Raw genomic sequence first — 21,175 nt, forward strand, 5'->3', positions numbered from 1 at the left:
TCAGCTGCAGCTGAAGGTTGGCAGGATTCCTCTCCTTTTGCCCGACATCCTGAGCCTTGCAAGATATCAAAGCCAAGAAGAACAACCAACCTCAGGTCTTGACAAAAAAAGTTTCTTCCGTTGGTCTGATTCAAAACACAAACATTAGGCTGTTTTCAACATACAAGTCCAATCTGTGCTCCATGAAACAACGATGAAAAAAAGTATGATGCAAACCTTGTTAAATAGTCATCCAAAATAGATATTAAAAAAAAAAAAGCATACAGCAGCCTGATGCAAAGTCCAGAAATAGTCCAGGGCAGTGTTTGTGTATCACCGAGATTTCAGGACTACATGGAATAATGTGGCCAGCCACAAACTGTCTCATAAGAGGTTATGACAGCGTTTTCTGCTTCTAAGATGAGAGTGAACAGACTGCCATACCCCATTAGAGGTTTCTCTATTGGTTTTAATAAAAAAAACAAGGAAAAAAAAAAAAAAAAAGGACCAAGGAAGAGCATACAGTCATGCAGCTGATCGCCGACGAATCACAAAAACACCTCGCTGCAGCTGTCCCAGATAGATTCTCATCTTTGTGCTGTCACTGGTTTTCCTCACCCAGATCTGCAGGAGAGAGAGTTAGGCAGGGGGAACAGATTAGGGAAAAAAAGGGAAAAACCCCATTGTAAGTAATATGCAGCCCAATGTTTCAGATGTTCTCACTGAGAATCTGAACGTCTCCGTTATTCAGGGTGCAGGATGTTTTGGTTAATTCCTTCTCCCTTCCCACATTAGTTTTCTGCTAACGCTTCTGACTTCACCACTTCAACTCTCTGCTCAAAACAGTCATCAAGAATAATTACTCTTCCCAAGCTTCATCAAGAAAGCAAAGTTTCCTTCTGCTACAGCTCTCACCATAACCCTGGCATTAAGCCTTACCTAATCAAAAATAAGGCCCTCCAGATCCACAGATCATACAAATCATCTATCCTGGGATTTGCTCAGACAAGTGGCTATTAGTCAAGTGAAAAGCTTACTCAGATTCTGTTCAGTGAAGCATTTCTCACAATTTATTAAACAATTGTACCTGAAGATAAAAGGGCCTCTTTTAAAAATACCTGCATGGAAGGATTCGTATGGCTTGCAGACATACAGCACATTTCAAAGGACAAATTACTTCCCATGTAAGCAACCCTTCAGTCAATTTTTATAAATGAAAATCATTTCTAAGACCCAAATAACACAGAAGTTTGGACCCAAACAATGGCATTTTAAAAATCAAATCTGAACAAAATTCCTCTTCCTTTTATTATTGCATTTAAAATGACTAAATATATATATACATGGAAAATACAAGTCTTCCAGCTCTGAGTTATGGAGTACTTTAGAACAGAAGCCCAGTATTTCCCTCTGCAAGGGGCTGTAAAGTCAGAAACTAATTTATCTCAAACTGTTTTTCTGGATATCATTAGCTACAGGCCTAATGTGGTATATTGATTTAACTGTTATTTTAATTATAATCTGACCTCACTAGAAAAGCCCTCGGTATAAAATAAATTGAATATTTGCCTGCATTTGCACTTCAGTTATTTCCCTGGAGAAATTAAAACCCACCTTCTCTGACAGTCGTCCCTGTTGTAACATTCCCAGTGTTTGGTGGGCTTTTCTAACCAAAAGAATTCCTCCAGCTGCAAACTGAGTGCCTTTACACAATAGCAAATAGGTGCAGAGCTTCACATTCCATCAGGATACGATGGAATGGTACACTGCCTTATCAAAGCTACTGCTTCTTTAAGCTTTATTTAGTAGGAAAAAGCAAAATCCATTTTCAGTGACCACAACAGTAAAATTAGCCCTAAAATGTGTCACACGATTAAGGAGAATAAAAGAATTGAGACTTTCTGAACTTAAAACTGATGTTTTAGACACAAAATGTAGTCAGAAATCAGAAGAGCACATCTATTAATTCTAAAGAACCGAAGGACAAGGGGAATAGAAAGAAACTGTGCTCTTCTCTTCTTTGATTCCTAAATTGTAAAGGAAAACAAGCTTGCAAGTTTACATCATAACTTGCAACAAACTGAGCTTGCTGAATAAATCCCAGGATGAAAACCCCTTCCTGCACCTACTGAAGAGGTTCTTACTGTCAGAACGCAGAAGCTGAACTTTTCTGTGAGTCTGGCCAATGACTTCCACCAGAGCAGAAGTTTGACTCAGATTCCAAGGAATCCACGTGGAATTCTTATTTATTTTAGATAGGATCATCCCAGCTGTGAGTGCTGGAGAGGCCTATGGTCAATTCCAAAATTCAAGCCTGGTTTCACAAAACTAATTTTTGATCTTCACGTGAAGGAGGAGACTTCTGATACACTGCTAACCAATTCCTTCCTTTCTCCAGCCATGTGGAAGCCATTTTATGCCACAATGTTATGTTTCTCAGTTAAGGCTTCTTACTTCGAAGTTTACAGACATGCTGGTGGGGAGACAATCTGCAGAAGCACCTTTAGTACAGCTCCTTTGAACTGAGCTCACTTCCATTAGAAATGCTATCAAGTTATGAACCGACTGGACTTCCAAGTGCTGTCAGATTAGGACTGCAGTCTACCACAAGTTGAGGTTTGCCTTCTTGCCCCTAACTCAATGCAGGACTCTGGGAGATCAGTTTGGCAGCTCCACTTGAATGAGCAACAAAAGCTGAGGTGCACAGAGCACTCCTAAGGACACGTTCTCATTTCAGTATTCTGTTCCCATCTCTTTTGCTTTTGTACTGTTGTGATAGCCCATTGCAGGAAACTAACTGCCATGCCTTCTCCCAGAAAAAAAACCAATACCTACTGTGTCACTTTAAAGTGAAATACATGCAATAAGAAACATTGCATTTTCCTCGGGTTTCAGGTAAGCTGCTCCCATAAGATTGAGAGTTTTATTGTTGTAAGTCAATAGTAATAACTTTAATCAAATTAGCAGTGCTACGTTTGCTAACATGCTGCCACCTCATCTCAGTAAACAGCCACTGAGCATAACTGCTACAGCAAGGAGAACAGTTGTGATACAAAGCATATCCCATATGCAACTCATTTTGTTGAAATGAAGCAGTTTCCCTTAACTGCCAAAACAAATTAAAGCTACTTTATTGCCTGATTGAAGAGAATTGCATTTGAGTCTATTGTTTCTTTCCTCAAAGTGCTAAGAATCTCAGCTCAAGAAATAACCTGCTCTCTTTGCCCAACTAACAGGCTGCTCAAACAGTCAGCTTACTTTGCAACGAGATTCACATCAATCTTCAGCACACATCTCTTTCTTCACCTGCTTCTGTAAGTCTTTATCATTAGCCAACAGGAAATTGCCTCTGACAAATGACTCACCCCCCCCATCTCCCATGCAGGTGATGAATGATGCCAGCACACTTTACAATATACATACCCAGGTGAGCAGGAAGAATTTTCTCCCCTCAGAGGAACTAAATTTGGTGACAATGTTTGTCCTTATTCTCTCCTGGCAACCCAATGGGATTTACTTTTACTCTGCATTAATAGGAGCTGCGTGTCCTTTTAGTAATGCAAATGGAACTTTCCAATGCAGCATCAAGGAGATGCAACACGACAGTTCTTCTCACTCTTCCTGCTTGCCAAACCACTACTTGCAAAATGTAGTATCATGCTTTAGAGACGCAGGAAGCCTCAAGAAGAGATGTCAATTCAGTGTCATCCTCTATTCAACTTCTTCATACACTACACAATTACATCTTTCCAGAAAGCAGTATATTCTCTTAGTCCCTAGCAAACAGCTGCCTGCCTGCCTAAAGCAACCCACAGTTTTCCCCACTCCTGTGAGCAAGGAGAAGCCCACTACCTCGTTGGCGCCCACAGAACTGATGACACAGCTGATCTTAGTGTTCTCTTTAGACTCCAGGTAAATGGCCTGGCTCTTGTGGTACCTGCAAAAATTAAAGAAAGACAGTACGTGAAACCCTTTGCCGTCCAGAGACTGCAGAAGTAAACAATAGCAAGATTGATAAAGTCAGGATTCTACAAGTATTTGGATAGAATAAATATGAAGTCTTTTTTTATTTTTTTTTGCTTTCCATGCCACTTTTCCCATCTCTTTGCAACACAGCTGTGATCTGATCCTACACACACTTGGCATTTAAATGCACCTTCAGAATGCATGAAGCTCTCTCAGTTTGAATTCAATTTCCAAAGCAGATTACTAAAAACAGATTTCATATCTGAAAGAGGCAGGGGCAGAGCACCAAGACACAAGATAAGACACACATTCACAATAAGCCCATATTTCAATAGCTAGCCAAACTAGCCTTCCACACTTCAGACATGGGATGGATTTTAGACACCAACTCCCTATTACACCTGATAAAATCTTACAGAGCAAATTAGATGTTCAAGGATTATTCACATTTCCTCTCCAACTCCCCCCCCACAAAAAAAAAAAAAAAAAAAAAAAAAATCAGTAGAACACTGGCACAACAGATCTGAAGTGTACTCAATGCAGCTGTGCAGTCTACTGTTTTAACACCTTAAATTCCTAACACCGTCTTATTTTGTGAAAATATCACCAATCACATCAAAGTGATAGCTAACTGACTCTAAGAAGCGATACAGAGCCCCAGTAAGTAGAAGTGTCTGAGCACATTTTTCACTTTTAGATCATATTTTAGTCATGCTGTATATTTCTCTCAGAGCCTTTGTATGAAAGGAAGTAAAAAACCTTCAAAATCCCAAACCAAATTGCTTAGTTTCATGGAGTGGCCTTCTTCACCCTCACCAGTTTCTGCTAAGTACTGCAAAGTGTGCTGGACAGGACTCCCAGCTTCTGCTCGTGTTGCTTAGGAGAGTTCTGCAGGCAGCTCCAGTTATAATGAAACCAATGGGCAAGTAAATTATCTTGGTAAGAAAGCACCAAGGTATTTTGTAGAAATAAAAGCATAACTGTATTTCCACCTTCACCCTAACCAAGAGGTGCTTCATATTGGACATGGAAATCCAAGTTGCAGAATCAGCACAGATTCTTTCAGTAACTACTCAGTATGCAAATCCCCACAGTCTGATTGGCTGCCAAAACACACGCATTTGCATAAGCTTTACAATTATTTCTACAACAATCATACTGTAAATATGGAAGTCGTCCAATAGCTCATTCCTCAGGCTCTCCCTCCTGGCTCACGGACTCCGAGTTTTCTCATTTCTTGCCAGTAACAGAAATGCTAGAGTTGGCTTTCAGTGCTCCAGAAGTACTAATTACCAAAGGCCTGGGCAAAGTAATCACAAATCCTGCAACCTTTCCACACTTGTGCCCAACCATTATTCTTTCACTCTCATTTTAACAGAAAGGATATCAGCAGTTCCAGGGCAATGCAAGAGCAGCAGTGACACAAGCCAAGAATGGCACTTCATTGAGCCCAGATGACCATTAATTGATGTAAGGGAAACTATAAGCTATTCCAAACTAGACCTCACTGTGATAAGACAGGAATGCCAGTCCTGCAGCATCCTAGCATGACATGCTGTGAGTGCTTAAGCAATGAGAATTGATCACCTAGGTACAATCAAAGTGCAGAAGACACAGTGCAAATGAATACTCTGAGTGCAATCAGTGCAGGCGCAGACACTGAACTGATTTTTCACTCAAAGCTTTCAATTATCAGTGGACTTCAAAGTCAGACACACATGAAGCTGCTGCCCATCAGTAGATTTATGTTAACTAAGTACAGATAGTAAGTCAGTTTGAGAGCTCAAGGAAACAGCTGAGCTGTCACATGCTCCATGCATGCAGGTATACATGTCAACAGAGGCAATCTGGTGAACCTCAGTAACCTCAGCCTTTTGCTGAGTTTATGCACCTGCAGGGGAACAAAAGGGATAGAATTCAACAGGAAAAGAGCTAAGAAAAAATTGCAAGGGAATTTAAGTTGGCTTTCAAGAGAAAAAGCTCCAGACATCTCTTGCTTTTGCAATACGTAAAACGTCCCACTGTGACAAGTGAGACAAGCAGAAATAATTTCCCTCACTGCTACAAAATGCTTTGCTAAAAGGCTGAGATTTTCAACTCCAACAGAAGATTGAAAGAAATCACTGCATCGTCGTGTGCAGGCAAAGTTAAAAGCAAAATGGTAAGATGGTCGCTTTATTGTGAACCATAATTTAGGATCCGGTGGAGAGTATGGAATAAGCACAAGGACAAAGAACCTGAAAGTCTAATTCCACATCCTGAAATTCCCTACACAAAGTCTGTGCTTTGAAGACAGGTTTTTATAAATGCCTCTGCAAGACCTTGGGGGCCATTACTACATTAAACATTTGCTACTTTGAGATAATGGTCCTTTCTTGGCTGCTTCAGGAAACAGAAAACGCAGCCGCTCCTGCGCTCTCACATTTACTTCTGGAGCACATACACAAATCTCTGTTCTTCTTGTTATGCAACAGTACAGTAATCTGCATGGCTGAAGATTCTAAGGAACTGTTTATTCATCTAAATATACACTGCAGGATAGTAGCTCTACACAAAAATTAGATTCTGAGAGCATCTGTGAAGTGACGAGCAGCCTGTTCATGTCTGGTTTGTGCCCCAAGGAAGTTTAAGCTCCAGGCAGCAGCTTTCATCAGAGCTGCATCCACTGAATCCTCAATGAAACTTTGCTACCAGAAGACAAGCAAACGACCAATGCACAAGACAGTTGCTGCTTAGACAACAAATTCAAAACTTATTTTTAGTATGAAAATTACAACCTCATCTCATTATTTTGAGCCAACAGAGCAGATTACAAATAAGCACGCTACTTGGAAATTGCTTTCTGCTTAGAAGCACTAGATTGCCTCCTTGAGTATCTCGTTTTGCATGTCTCTGATTAAGACCCACTAATAAATTTTTCACAGAAATCTTATTTTCTTTCCATTTTGTGAGGCTTCCACAGCTAAACACCCATAAAACTTAGAGCTATATCCAATCAGCAATTCTGAAGCTGTCCCTCCTGCGTTGGATCTGATCTTTTAAGGCTGTTAGGATTTGTTATTAGAAATCTTTTTCATCGTGCTTATCTGGTGCACAACATTCCTTCTGCCACCTCGTGGAATGAGGAGCTGTTGTACTACAAAGCAGAGCATGTGGGTTGTGGCAACAGCCGTACCTGCAATCGCTGAACTCTGTATCTTAGCTGAGCAGCTTCAGTGCTCCACCAAACTGCAACCAATGGTGGCTCTCTTACACGACATTAGATTTGACAGAACTATTTCCCAAGTGTCACAGTGCACAATTTCTTTTTTCTATGGAGTTGTTTTTAAGTCTCCAAGCTAGCAGATACTCCAGAAAGTCTATGAAGTCTGAACACTCCGTTATCGCTTATTTATGAAAGCCATAATGATTCACCCTTGGAGGACAGAGCTAATAACTGCTCAAAAACATTTCACCCCTGGCTTCCTTAATAAAGCAATTCCTCCCTGCAGTCATTCTCTCTTCACAAAACAAGGCTCAGAATGATTAAAACAGAAATTCACCAGGACTTACCATCTTTTATCATAGTAGAGTTTTCCATCTTCTATCCGGGCCTCAAACCGCTGCGCTGGGGACTCTGCTGGTGTAGCTGGGAGGTGCTCAGGGGAGGAAGGAGAGGCTGAGTAGAGAGAACAGACCATTAAAGACTAGCACACGTCCACCATGCAGCACCACATCTGACTGCAGAATCATTTAACGTGGCCACATTAAGCAGAAATAAGCACAGAGAGCTACAAACCCGAATGTCCTTAGAAAGGTACTTTCTTTCAGGATGACTGATTCAGCCTTGGCCTCGCTTACATAAATTGTAACATTTACTGAGACAGATCAAGCAACTGCAGTATTATAGGTAAGTGATAAACACAAGCAACTGCAGTATGTATAGGTAGGTGATAAACACTACTTGCTTGGTTTTGTCTTACTTCTACCTCATAATGTACTAATAAAATAGGGTCAGGATTACTCCAGCATGTTAGTACCACTATCTTGAAGTGAAGTGTACAGACACACCTGGAGAGCTAAACCCAAAAACTGGCAATTCTCAATCCTCTATTTGCTTTACAGACATAAGCTGTCCAGACACATATGAATAGAGAGAAAAAAAATCTTGCTACACATCCAGATTGCTTCATGTTTTAAGTTGTCCCCCACTGCCCAAATGCCTCAGACACCTAAAGATACACATCGTTCCCTTCCCAACCCCAAACTTCATAAGAGATTGTGAGACTCCACAGGGCCCCCATTAGCCACAGTAACTACACAAAGAACAGCAATTACACAGTCAAAACAATTACACAGCCAAATTACACAGTCAAGATGCCTACAGTATAACTCTGTTCAAAACAGCAAGTTGTGAACAAGTTCCAGTGCCACTGTTAACTCACCTGGTCTCTTGGGTGATTTAAGCTGCATAGAAAGAGAACAGAGAAAGTGTCAGTGATCTGACAATGGCCAAGGATGTAACGACTTTAGATGTGGTCCTTCTTCCCATATTCTAAATGTGTGGGTTTTTTTTAATGTACAGCTAAGTGGCATAACAAAACCAGAGCACCATTCCATAAGCAGCTAGAGGTGCAGATTGTCTCATAACACTAAAGGTCCAGAAACTGAACTTATTCAGAGCATTCTGACTGTCCACCACACCAAACCCATCTGACACGCTCCGTTCTCTGAGTATGATCCAACTGCTCTCAGGTTTTGCCAAACACAGGATGTGGATCATTAGCAAGACTTCTACAGCTGCCACAAAAGGCACGCACCATTAACATCATCAAAAGCCTTAATGAGCAGCCTCTAATATAAGAAATCACATAAGCCTTAAAGCAGTTAGCAAGAAAGCAGTAGGATAATCACATCTAGAAGAAACTGAACAATAAATATACACGTTGTAGCCTACCCCATTTAATGAGGTACTGTGAGATTGGGGAGAAAAAAGAAAAGCCCCCAAAGGCTTGGAACAGAGGCTGGGATCTCAAAGAAAACAGTACCAACATCTGTTCAGCCATGCAGGGGAAGACAAAAAACACAGAAAGATGGCTTATCACTTGGTTCTGACAAAAGGTAACATTGTTAGACAGCAGTCATTTTAATTAGGTTAATTAAACCTACCAAAATAGAAGGGAGGAGATACCCTCTTGCTAAATCTTATCTTGTGTCACTTCAGAAAGCCTACTGGGATGAAACAGTCCCCCATCTCAGAAAGGAACACAGGACAGACGGCTCTGTTCTTTGCAGGGGAAAGAAATAAAAGCCAAGCCACAATCCTTACCTTGTTTAGGGTTCTCAGGTCCTCCATTATTTGCTCATCCGTCAGCAAGTAATTTAGCTGAGGTATCCAGAATTAAGGTTCTCTAAAGCCCTTGACAAGGCTGAAAATTAAAGCTCAGTGATATTTCACTGCACTAAACATAAGCCACAGGGTTCCTGCAAAGTTGCATCACATTTTAATAAGGGCATTATACTTTTTTATCATACAAATTAATGCAAGTCCACCCCTATAAAGCCTCATATTTAGCAGCAAACACTACAAGACCTCTTTAACTTACTCACTCAAAACCATCCATGAACAACCTTTAGCACACTGACATTCACTTGATGGAGGCACCAAACAAGGAGCATTTTCAGTGTTTTTCAGCTTGCATTGCTGCAGAGAACAATCTGCGAGCTGAAACACAACAGACTTCCTTGAAATATTGTAAAATTAAGCTGAATGACACACACACAAAAAAAAGTCAGCACTTCACAACTCAATAAGCAGGAATAAAGACAGGAACAAGAACAAAAATCCACAAAACCTTGAGAAAACCAACCCGAAAAAGCAGGAGGCATAAAACACACCTCATGTGGATGAGGATGAGATCACACAGCTTAATTGAAAACAATCTCTGAAACCAAAATAAATATACATATATATATATTTTTTTTTTTTAGGAACAGTGAACAATCTCCAAGTAAAAAGAGGTCAATTAAAACTGGAGATGCTCGTGACCATCCTGCATGAATCCTAGAAGTTCAGGGTTTGATGCTGCCCTCAGAAAATGTGAGTCACTCAGGAGCTGCAAGGTAAGTTTGTGAATCTGATCCACGCAAAACAAGTTGGGAATCCAACAACAAACTTCTGCAGAGTGAATATCATTGCTTTCCTTTCCAGGTGAATTTAATTTACACAGAAAAAGGACCCACCATCACATATTTCCAGAAGCCAGGGATCATTTTAATTACAGAAAACAAAAAGGTAGGAGAGAAGGATTACCTGTGTGCAGCTTTCTATTTTTTGGTGTTATATAAAAATAAGATTTAAAAAAAAAAAAAATCTAATTCAGAGCTCAAATCTAGTTCCTTGGTTTTGCTATGCATCTCTCCACATTAGATATCTGAAGCCTTTATCAGAAATGGAAAACACAGTCTGATATGACAAATATGACCCTTCTGGCAAATGCTTTGTCACATCTTGAGATGAGAAAAGCTGTGGTTCATGGAAAAAGTCATCTCCTATCTATGGAATCAATCACCTCAACATTTATGTATAACGTCCTTTTAAAACTTTCCTTTGTGAAAAAAGTGCCAGAGGAACTCAAACTGATCTCCATGACAAAAATCCCCACCTAGTTATCTCATGACACTGTGGAGTTTAAGTTCTTATCTCCACAGATCAGCTGCACGCTGTTTGTTAATCACACAATATACAAAACAAATTCTACTTGGGCATTTTCTACATTCAATCCTGATTCTAACACCTCTATCTTTTTTATTTCCTGTGTGCAACAACACTGAGGCGCTCTGCCTTGCAGGCAGCATGCTGACTTCAAATACAAAAGCCCTCCAGTGGTTCTGTAGGATATCAGGGGCAGGTTTCCTCCTCTTGTCTGGGATGGGAACTGGATCATTTGGTCGTCGCCTCAGTTTCCTCGTCATGATAGGCTTCACTTCCATAGAATCTGTAGAGAAATGAAGTTGGAGAGCTGATGGGGCCACTGGGAGAAGAGTCAGAATCAGTAACTTTCTACAGAGGGCACAAGGAAAATGATGTTTTCTCTTTCACTCAGAAAATAGGTTTTTCTCACGACAGCTTCTAGCATCCAAGCTGGAACTGCTGACAGTGAATATGAGCTCTCTTTTATAATAGGTCACTGCTGAACAACAGTGTTGTGATGCCATGGTTACAGCTTTCATTGTCTTCATGTGGCACAGCTGTTTGGGGAACTCAACAGCTCCCTTAGGTACAGGTGACTGAAGCACAGCAATGCTATGATGGCTCACGAAGAAATTCTCTCATGCTAACACCGCATATCTGCTTCCAAGCAGATCACTTAAAAGGAGTTATCTGCTAATAAAACTGGAGTAGGTAGCAGCACATCACCCATCAGCTCCAAATCAACCATTCTTTCTCACATGTTCAGGTTGGAACACTAAGCAATACAGTTACTGCATTCAAGATGGAGACTGACACATGGAGCTTCAAACACGAACAGGATTTAAACCCAGATGATCTGAAAAAAAGTCTCAAATTATGATTTAAGAAGTGAGCTCAATTGTAAAATTCACAACAACTGTTGTTAGGAAGAAAGCTGTAGCTTAGGCACTGGGGAAAATAGTCTAAAATTGAAACATCTCAACAAGTCACCATCCCTGGAGGTGTTAAAGAAACATTCAGGAGCTGTACTGAGGGCCATGGTCTAGTGGGAAATCTTGGTGGCAGGTGGATGGTAGGACTGGCTGATCTTAAGGTCTTCTCCAACCTTGGTGATTCTATGATTCATTCTCCACACTGCAGTTTGTCTAAATGACTACAGGCGGTCTGAACTGCTCAACTCAACTCTCAGACTCTCACAGATAATTCCTTAGTTTATGAAGATAGCTTGAATTGGCAAGAGACCACACCTAAAATGCTAAATCCAACACATCACTGTTCCTCCTATGTGCTGAAAGCTATTTATTTATCTTTGAGTACATACAAATCACAGCCTAGAAAGCACTGATGTATATGAAGCTTCCCTGGTTCCCTTTAGACACCACATGCTTGAGTTGCTCAGCACATTGAAAACACAAACTTACTTTTCTCCCTACAAAGGGTGCAAGAGGAAGAACATTCTGCATATGAAGGGAACAAACATCATGAGAAAAGATTTTAAAAATAAGTAAAAACTGAAGTGTCACTCCCAGCAGTACACCAAGGAGTAGTTTCCTTCAAAGCTGAGTGCTTTGTATTACACTGCACACTGATAGCTTTGTGGACACTAAAATCGTAAGCTACTGTGTTAATGGAAGCCCCTTCCTGCCATTTGTGAAGACTTGATTTACAGGAGCCTCAAAAAGAGGGGCTTGAAGCACTTCCTCATGGTGCCATGCAGCCACGCTGAGGCTTTTCCACCTTTTTAGAAAAGTTCTTTGAAAGGAGCTGTCACAAAGCTGTTACCTGTACTCCTTACAATTTGAGTAAGGATATCAATTGACCTCAGCAACTTGTAGATAAAACTGCAACAAGTCAGCTGAATGCTAATACCACATCAACCCCCAGAGAAAAACACCTTGAAAGTCTTCCATATGCAATGAAACACATGAAGAGCCGTGAGATTCTTGAGATTTGTGATAACTTGAAGCCATTTTCAAAGAGCTGCTAAAGTACCAGCAGATTTCACCTGAAACACAAGCTGACATGAGCCTTAACAGGTGAGAACCACACAGGGCAGTGCTCCAGGAGACAGCAGCTACAATCTACAGAAACTGCAAGTCCTGATGCTCACAAACCAGCCTGCTACTCATCAGGTTGCCAACTTGCATTCTTGCTCACAATGAGCTTCTCTATAGGTTTTAGAAATCACTGAGTGCACGCAGGTTCCATTGTGCTCCTTTCTCAGGCTGCAGTATGCATTCGTGATCAATTCTGCTACTTCTAAAGGAATCAAATTGCATTTCTGCTGGTCTGGAAGGAGGGAGATAAGAGAGGCCTAGCACACACACACACAATGAATTGCTTCTCCACAGTTATTTACATGCCTTTTACCAGAGCTGTGCCTGATGAAATAGCTCATCTCTTCAGGACACACAGCAGTGGGGGAGATATTTCCCAGAAGATAATTAGTCTGGTCCCCAAATCACACACATTACTCCTGAATATCTCTTTTTACCCTCCTCTGTCTCCCTTCCACTCTGCAAATCCCAACCCTGACATTAACAGCTGTCCTGCCTGCTGATGGAGACCCTGGATTCCCTCAGATCCTCAATACAGTGGTGTGCAGATTACAAAGGCAAGATCTACTCAGACCTCGATCCTTTAATGAAGATCTACTTGCAAGATTAACACTGTATGCCAGCTTAGCAGTGAGGAAGCACAGCCCAGAGTGACAATAACAAAGTTAAGGCAAAGACACAGAGAGTTTGTAAGATCAGACAAACCCATAAAAACAAATCCAAAGACAGACAACCAGCACAAGGTGTTTTCCAGACCAGATCAGCCCTAATGGTTTGTACAATTCCACCAAACACGTTTTATCTCTTGTTTCTGAGCACCAATTAAGCTATTAGCTTATGTAATACTCGTAGATGCTAAAAAAGATATAAAAGGTTTAATGCATGGACAGACCTCAGCAACACAGCCAACATCATCTGTCCATAACATGTGGGAGTTGCTTCTTGTAAGGAAATCAGACCAGACCTTTGGTTCTGTACCAGAGAAGCACAACCTCTGAAGGAGGCCAATAAACCCTCACTCCACTGAGTCCACTACTGACAAGGCACCAAGGGTAACAAGTGGTTTCATACAAGGAATTTGTCCATTTAATGCTCATTTTCTAGAGTCTGGACATAAATGCAGCTAACTGAAATCAATCTCTTTTACCAGGTTTAAGTAGCACATTTTAACCTTTGCTGTTTACCTTCCCTTAGCTTCTTAACCATCTGCACTATTTAAAACCTGGTAGCACTGGTCAGGTCAACATTGTGGCACTTCTCAATAGTTTCACTGCCGCGTTGCAGGAACTTAAAGAAGCCCTTTTTGTCTGCATACAGAGCAGGACATCATGAGAATATGTTTCATATTAGCATATTGAAAAAGCACAAACATGTGGTAGGCATCCTCTAGAACTCAATAACAAAAATGATTAAGATGCATCAGTTCCAACAGCCATCCCAACTGAAGGAAATTCTCATAGAATGGTAGAAGCTTTTGAGTTGGAAGGGAGCTTTAAAGGCCATCCAGCCCAACTCCCTGCAATGAATAGGGACACCTACAGCTCAGTCAGATGCTCACAGCCCAGTCCAGCCTGACCTCGAATGTCTCCAAGCAAGGGGCTTCCAACCATGAGGAAAGCCACGATTCATTCAGTGAGTCAACTAATTAACTCTGAACAACCTCACAAAGAAATACTGTTCTACAACACTATCTCAAAAATCTGTCTTGAGAAGAAGCTATGAATCTAAACACGAGTTTAACTTTCAGGACTGAGTCCAACCCAGCATCCAGCACAATTTTATCAAGTCTAGAAATCACAAGAACTCAATCTGTTCTTCAGAAAGGAGAAAAAGTGAATGAGAAAGCTTCTGCACTCTGTTCCTTCGCTGACACTGCTTCGATTTACATGTTAATAATGCAGGTCACTGAATTTTATTATGAACTACGTTCTCCACTTAAAGACCACCAATTTGTGTTGACATTTGGGAAGTTTTAAAGTCAAGCTGTCAGTATAAACCAGCAGGGCTTCTTAAAACTCTTTTTTCTAAGCAGTAGCAAAGCGGGGAAGAAAAACGACAGATCTTGTTTTTACCTCCTGTTAATTCCATGGTTAACTTCTCATTCTCAATCATCTTCTTCTTCTCTTCCAACTCTGCAATCAAATTTTCCTTAAGCTCAATTTTCTTATCTTCAAACTCCTTTGCTGCTGCCTTCTTTTCCTTGACGTAATTCTTTTCCACCTGATCTGTCTAATGCAAATCAAAAGATAAAAAGAGTTAGCTAAAGAACAAATAGCTCAAGTCAGTGATTTGGCAACACCTTCTTTCAACTGCTGTGCTTTCATTAGCTCTTCTGTTGAAAACTATAGCCACTTCTGCAGATTATCAACATTGAAATAATACAACAGAAAACCACCTGAAATGACTAAGGAAGCAGAACTGTTATCAGCAAAAGAATTAATTCTTTTTAAACACACTTTAATGGTGCCTCCCCTATCAAGTCTCTAACAGAGAGCTCTTCAGACTTATCGTCTATCACCCTAAGCAAGCTTAAACAAGCTTTTTAAACGACCAAATGCACAAGCAGCACACAGCAACTGGAGAAAACGTGGATTTTTCATTTTCTTTTTAATGACAGCCTGGAAGTTACTGCAGGCAACAGAACTGTATTCTGTACTTAACTGTAGTAACACCAAAGGGGGAAACAAAAGATGAGAAAAAGTGCTGGTTGACAAAGCTGCAGGTTTAACACCTTCCACCCACTTAATATGTATTCTGATAAATTAAGAGTACTCACTTCCAGCTGGAGGAAAAGTTCTGAAAGAAAAGAAAGACTCAACTTAATAACTTAATTCAAGTTTTCTATAGCTATTCAATCACATTTGCAAACCTTACACAGCAGCAAACCTTGCTTTCCAGCTCAGCTACTACTTCCATCAGTACCAAGTCTACAGCCCACCCTTCTTCCAATCACAGAAGTAAATCAATTCTGGATACAAATTCCCCAGATAGAAACTTGACACACACAGCTGATGTATGGTTGGCAGAAATTGACAGTTTAGAGCAGTACTACGAATTTCAGCAACGATCCATTCAGAAAGAATATTGCAGCAGTTAGATTCATCCATTTAACACAAGTGCCTGATTTCAGGCTGCTTACGCCTGAGAAAACAGGCAAGCAAGCTGCTATCTATCCCTGAAGGTTAAGTTCTAACATACAGCACTACCTTAATTCAAGTCAGACAGGATGAGGCCAATGGATTTCTGGTGTGAAACAGCCCTACTGATGTTTGTGTAAGGGCTAATAACTTGAAATCAAGCAAGTCTGCATGCCTTTTGTGTTTCCTGGAGGACACACTGCACAGGAAATCTTTACTCAAGACGGTGTCAAAGAAAGCAAACTAAGGCACCCGGTCCTCAAACCACCACATTTCACCAGCATTTTAACCTATGGAAATATCTGAAATGGCAAAAACTGCTCTGAAACTTACTGAAGCCTGTTATCACAGAATGGCCAGGATTGGAAGGGAAGTCAAGGATCGTGAACCTCCAACCCCTCTGTCACATGCAGAGCCACCAACCTCCCCATTTAATAGCAGACCAGGCTGTGGAAGCAGCCGCGTCACTTTTTAAAGTGCTATAAAAGCCAAGACAGATGGCCAAAATAAAAATTAAACCTTTTGTTTGCAACTTCTTCCCTAACTTCTCAGCAAGGAATGCAGCCTGGTCTGGTATTAAGAGTGGAGGGTGGTGGCCCTGCCTGTGGCAGGGGGGTTGGAGATTCATGATCCTTGAGATCCCTTTCAACCCAAGCCATTCTATGAATACTTCCATTATGGAGCTAATCATATACAGACAAATCTAAACTGTTGCATTAATATCTGAATTCTAAATTAAAAACAAAAAAAAACACAAAAGCAGAATGAAAAACCTCACTCAACGTGGGATGAATCAACACAAAAACCCATTCCTGTAACAGTAGGCAGTCAGGTTTTTATCCTAATTCAAAACTAAGCACAATCTGCCCTCCTCTGGAAGAAAGGTGCTGATGCACCACTACTCCCTGCCAGCCAGGGATACAAGTTAGCAGTTAGTTTCAGCATCCCATTATCACTAGAACGCCACCCTAACATAAAATATTTGCTTCTTGGAAGACAGATTTCTGCTTGCAAGGAGCAGCTTAATTTACTTCAATTCCTCAAGCAGATCCTTTACTATCCCAAAGTCTTTTAGAAGACAGCTGGCACTACTGAAAGGCTGCTGTATATTTGACATCATACAACTGCTCTGATCTATTTCACAGAATAATGGGATCTGACCTTCCATAAAAGATCTAAGATAAGAAACTACTGGAAAGAGGACAGAAAGGAAAACAAGCAAACAAATCTGATTTCCAAGCTGTCCCTCTGTGGTAACACAATAAAAGCTCTCAGAAGGGCAGAGCTAGGCACTTCTAAATGAACTTGGGCCCTTGCTTCTGAGATAGAGCCAGAAGATGTAGGCAGCCCATTTGGAGTCACAGCTGTAAACAGTCACATCTGCAGCAGCAAATCCTCTGCATTTGTTGTTCTCAAGCACAAAAAAGATTTCTGAGGAAGCATGCAGTGCTAAGGTGTTGGATGAGCTGCACAACAAGCCAACGCGGAAGACTGCAGGCATAATGGCAGATACAAACATTTTCATTTGTGCTATTTCACACAAATAAAGACTGAATATTTTCTTGGTGTTTAGTAAACACTCTGCAAATAACACTGACGGGGGGCTGGGTGTTTTCAAGAAAGATTCCATAAACTTTCATAAACTCAGAAACAAACACAGCTCACCCTCAGAGCATGGAACCCTTTCCTCCACCAAGTTCCTATCGTCAGTGGAGAGTTGCATTCACCTTCTGCTGTTACAAAAATTGTAATGCAAAGGCATATGCAGCATCTTTGAAAGAAATACAGCTTACCAGCATTTCGTATCCTTTCTTTGTACTGCTGGTCCAACTTTTTCATTCTTTTCTGATATTCCTGAAGAGTACCTAAAAACAAATTGTTGATTTCAAAGGCAATTTAAATTTTTCTTTGTATTCCATTTCCTTCCTGAAACACAAACACAAAGCTACCCCCCCTCAAGACTTACCTTCCTGCAGCTGCTGCAATTGCCTCTTAAGAGATGCCAGTTTGTCCTGATACATCCTGCAACGACAGAGACCTTTACACTGAATCATAGAACGGCCTGGGTTGCAAAGGACCACAATGATCATGTAGTTTCAAACCCCCTGCTGTGTGCAGGTCGCCAACCAGCAGCCCAGGCTGCCCAGAGCCACATCCAGCCTGGCCTTGAATGCCTGCAGGGATGGGGCATCCACAGCCTCCTTGGGCAACAAGTGAAAAACAAGTCAACATGATTTGTTTCACCATCTGCTTCAGTCACAGCGTGCTGACACTGAATCAAAAGCTTTTTAGAAGAACTTCAGGAGGCAAACAAGTAAAAGGGTATTTATCCTACAAACGAGACATCATCACTCTGTCTAAAAAAAACTCAGTTTTACGACGCATTCAAGTCAATCGTTTCCCTAAGAGTTCAGCAAAAACAAGACTTATTTGTTTTAAATGTGGAAACCTATAATGACATCTAGATTTACAGACACCAGGAACTTTGCAACGGTTCTGCCACTTTATCAAGTCTCAATATTTGTGTATTACTTTCCTACTGATAAAACAGAAGGCATTTCCTCACACAGACCTTAACATTCTGCATATATGTGTGTATATTTTACGTATCTATATGTATATATTTTACATACACATATAAAACTTTCCCCAGCACACACACAAACAAAAAAAGCAAACCCAAAACTAAAACCAAAGTCTATTCCCAGTGCTGTTTTAGTCCTGCATTTCCTTTCTCACGTATCTGTGGTTTAACATAGCCCAACTCTTCCTGACCTGTGTGAAAAACCACACTGTTGCCAGTAAATGAACATAAAATGCTGCAAATACATCTTAGATTGGAAATAAACTACCTCAAGTCTCCTAAAAGTTAATTCTCCCTGGACAAGTCTGACATTCAGTCACTTAAGTAATTTTCACCGGCATGTTGCCTTGGCTTGTATCAAGTAGATTCCTTGTTTTCTTTAAAGGATCTGCCTGCAGAGGGATTCATCTGCAGCAAAACTGAGCTGCTGTGCATTTCTTTGTTCAAAACATTGCTTTGCTTCATGAACTGAGAAAATAACTGAGAAGAAATGCAATTACTTGTGCTTATTAGCTATTACATTGAGCTACAGTTTTTTAACCCAAATCTTGGTCCAAAACACTGCAGAGCTCTATACAAAAACAAGACATCTGTCCCCCACCTCCCAAGAAGGGCAGCAAAAACATAGCCTCACTTTTCATTAGAATGGGCTACTTACTGTTCTTTCATTTCTACAAAGTCTTCCTCCTCATGTTTTGCCAGATCAGTCTCGCTTGCATCCTCAGTATCTAAATGAGGTAAAGAATGACTTGTTAAAATGAAGCAGGATTAAAAGCACAACAGTAAATTGCTAAAAACCCCACACTTGGGCAAATACACAACCAGACTGGCAACAGGAGAAATGAATTCAGAACTGACTTGAAACATCTCATCTCTTCCTTGACACCACAAGTCATCCCATGTAAGCCCACCAGCAGATTTACAACACAGCTTCCCCCAAGTTTAAGCAGCACTGACTTAAGATCCCCCAACTAATTCCTTTCCATTAGTCTTACAACCCTAAAGTGAGATGCTAACACAATCTTAGGACCATGAAGGACATTTCCCAAGCTGCTTCTTATAGCTTCACCCAGGAGACAAGGACTGAAGGAGCTCTGATTCAGAATGCCTCTGTATCTTGACCTGAAGCTCTGCAAATGGCACTGTGAGTAGATGCTGTTATGGTTTACCACAGAGGTTGCACTTAAGATAACACATTTATTGCTATAATCTGAAGTTGGCTTCTCAGCTCCACGCTGAAATACTCCATCATTCTCTCAAAGCACAGACAAGTGCTAATGCACAGACAGACCCAATCTTACATGCAGATAATAAAACCTATAAAATAAAGCAGTACAGCACTGCTAGCTTTCAGCTACTCCTTTGCAGCTCTCTTTTCTTGTGCAGCCAAGGGTGAATTCCCTTTCCTCTCTAAGGGGTCAGCTTCTCCAGGCTGGAGTTATGGTGGACAAGGTACAGCTGCACAGCCCATCTACAGCTACATCTCCCACATATGGACAAAGGCATCAGCCTCAAAAAAAACCTGTGAAAGGATACAAATAAACACCTTAAACTTTATTTTTATATTAGGATAAAGTTCAACACAGAGATATAGCTCAAGTTCTGACTAAAACAGAAATACTTTGGTAACAAAAAAAGTCCTCCATACCATTTTATTTACACACTGCCACTGGCATCATGTATGCTGTCAGCTCTCAAGGCTCCAACTCCTTGTTCAGAAGCACACAGACGATGTGGCAGCAGAGTGGGGCTGACTCCCATCCAATCTGACCCTGCATACTATCAGAGGGTCATTCCTCATTTCCCTTACATGTCATTGTATGCATCCTACATGCCAGGATACTCTGGATTTCACTTTGGCTTTCTCTTCTCCCTTGTTTTCACGGTTCCACTACAAACCCCTCTCTCTCCTAACATCTTCATGGCCCCTCATTCTTACAGGTTTCACCCTTTCCTCTACCTGACCTCCCTTTCCTCCTCCTACCCCTTCTCACCACAGAAACACAAGCGAGCTCCGCACACCGCACCTCTCCAGCACTTCTTATCCTACCGCCCCAATTACAGCCCGGGACACCCAAAAATCCCATGTCCTCTGCGCTCTCCTCGTTCTGACTCTTCCCCACTCGAGAAAACCGCTCCGATTTTACCCCTCCAAACGCCATCATGTATTTATTTTTTTTTTAAAATTCTTCCACAGGAAACTCCAGCGATCGGACGGCCGAGCTGTTATTTCCGCAGCACGTTCCTGCAGCTCACAGCCCGCCTCGCTTCTACCCACCTCCCAGGGAGCGCGGCGTCGGCCCGGCCCTCCCGGCCTCCCCAGCCCCGCTCCAGCTCTACCCACCCTCATCGGAGTCTCGGGCCCGAGCGCTCCGCTCGCCATCCTCTTCCTCGGCGCTCTCCAGCTCCTCCTCCTCGTAGTACTCGGGGCCGGGAGGCATGGCGGGGGCCGGTGCCCCGGGCGGGGCTGGAGCGGGCGGCGTAGCGGACACCAGCCCAGCCGCGCTCATCGCGGCGGGACGGGGTAAGAACGGGACGCGGCTCCGCCGGGCGCTCTGGCAACAGCGCCTGGACCCGCGCGTCACTTCCGCTTCCGGTCGCCGGAGCCGCCGCCGGATGGACGCGCGGCGCTGCAGGCGAACGGGGCGGGCAACTAACAGGGGGCCTGATGGGGTGGGGGGCGCTGGGCGCGGTGGGTTGCCGAGGGGTCACGGGTTCGAGGCCCGGGCACGGCGTCACTCACTGAGTCGCGGGTTCGAGACCCGCGCACGGCAGCGCA

General features: G+C 41.9%; 1 protein-coding gene across 1 annotated transcript; it reads right to left on the minus strand.

Moving 5' to 3' along the window:
* Positions 1–434: 434 nt before the first annotated feature.
* On the minus strand, positions 435–20,906 carry SUDS3 (SDS3 homolog, SIN3A corepressor complex component; the record flags this gene model as incomplete). Its single annotated transcript, XM_079544018.1, has 12 exons — positions 435–603; positions 3,832–3,916; positions 7,498–7,603; positions 8,370–8,391; positions 9,254–9,310; positions 10,798–10,922; positions 14,748–14,904; positions 15,452–15,471; positions 17,606–17,677; positions 17,779–17,834; positions 19,055–19,124; positions 20,741–20,906. The coding sequence occupies 12 exons, from the start codon at positions 20,904–20,906 to the stop codon at positions 505–507; spliced, it is 1,035 nt and encodes a 344-aa protein (XP_079400144.1). The 3' UTR covers positions 435–504.
* Positions 20,907–21,175: the final 269 nt, after the last annotated feature.

Source organism: Tetrao urogallus (assembly GCF_951394365.1).
Source record: "Tetrao urogallus genome assembly, chromosome: 17".
NCBI classification, from domain to species: Eukaryota; Metazoa; Chordata; class Aves; order Galliformes; family Phasianidae; genus Tetrao; species Tetrao urogallus.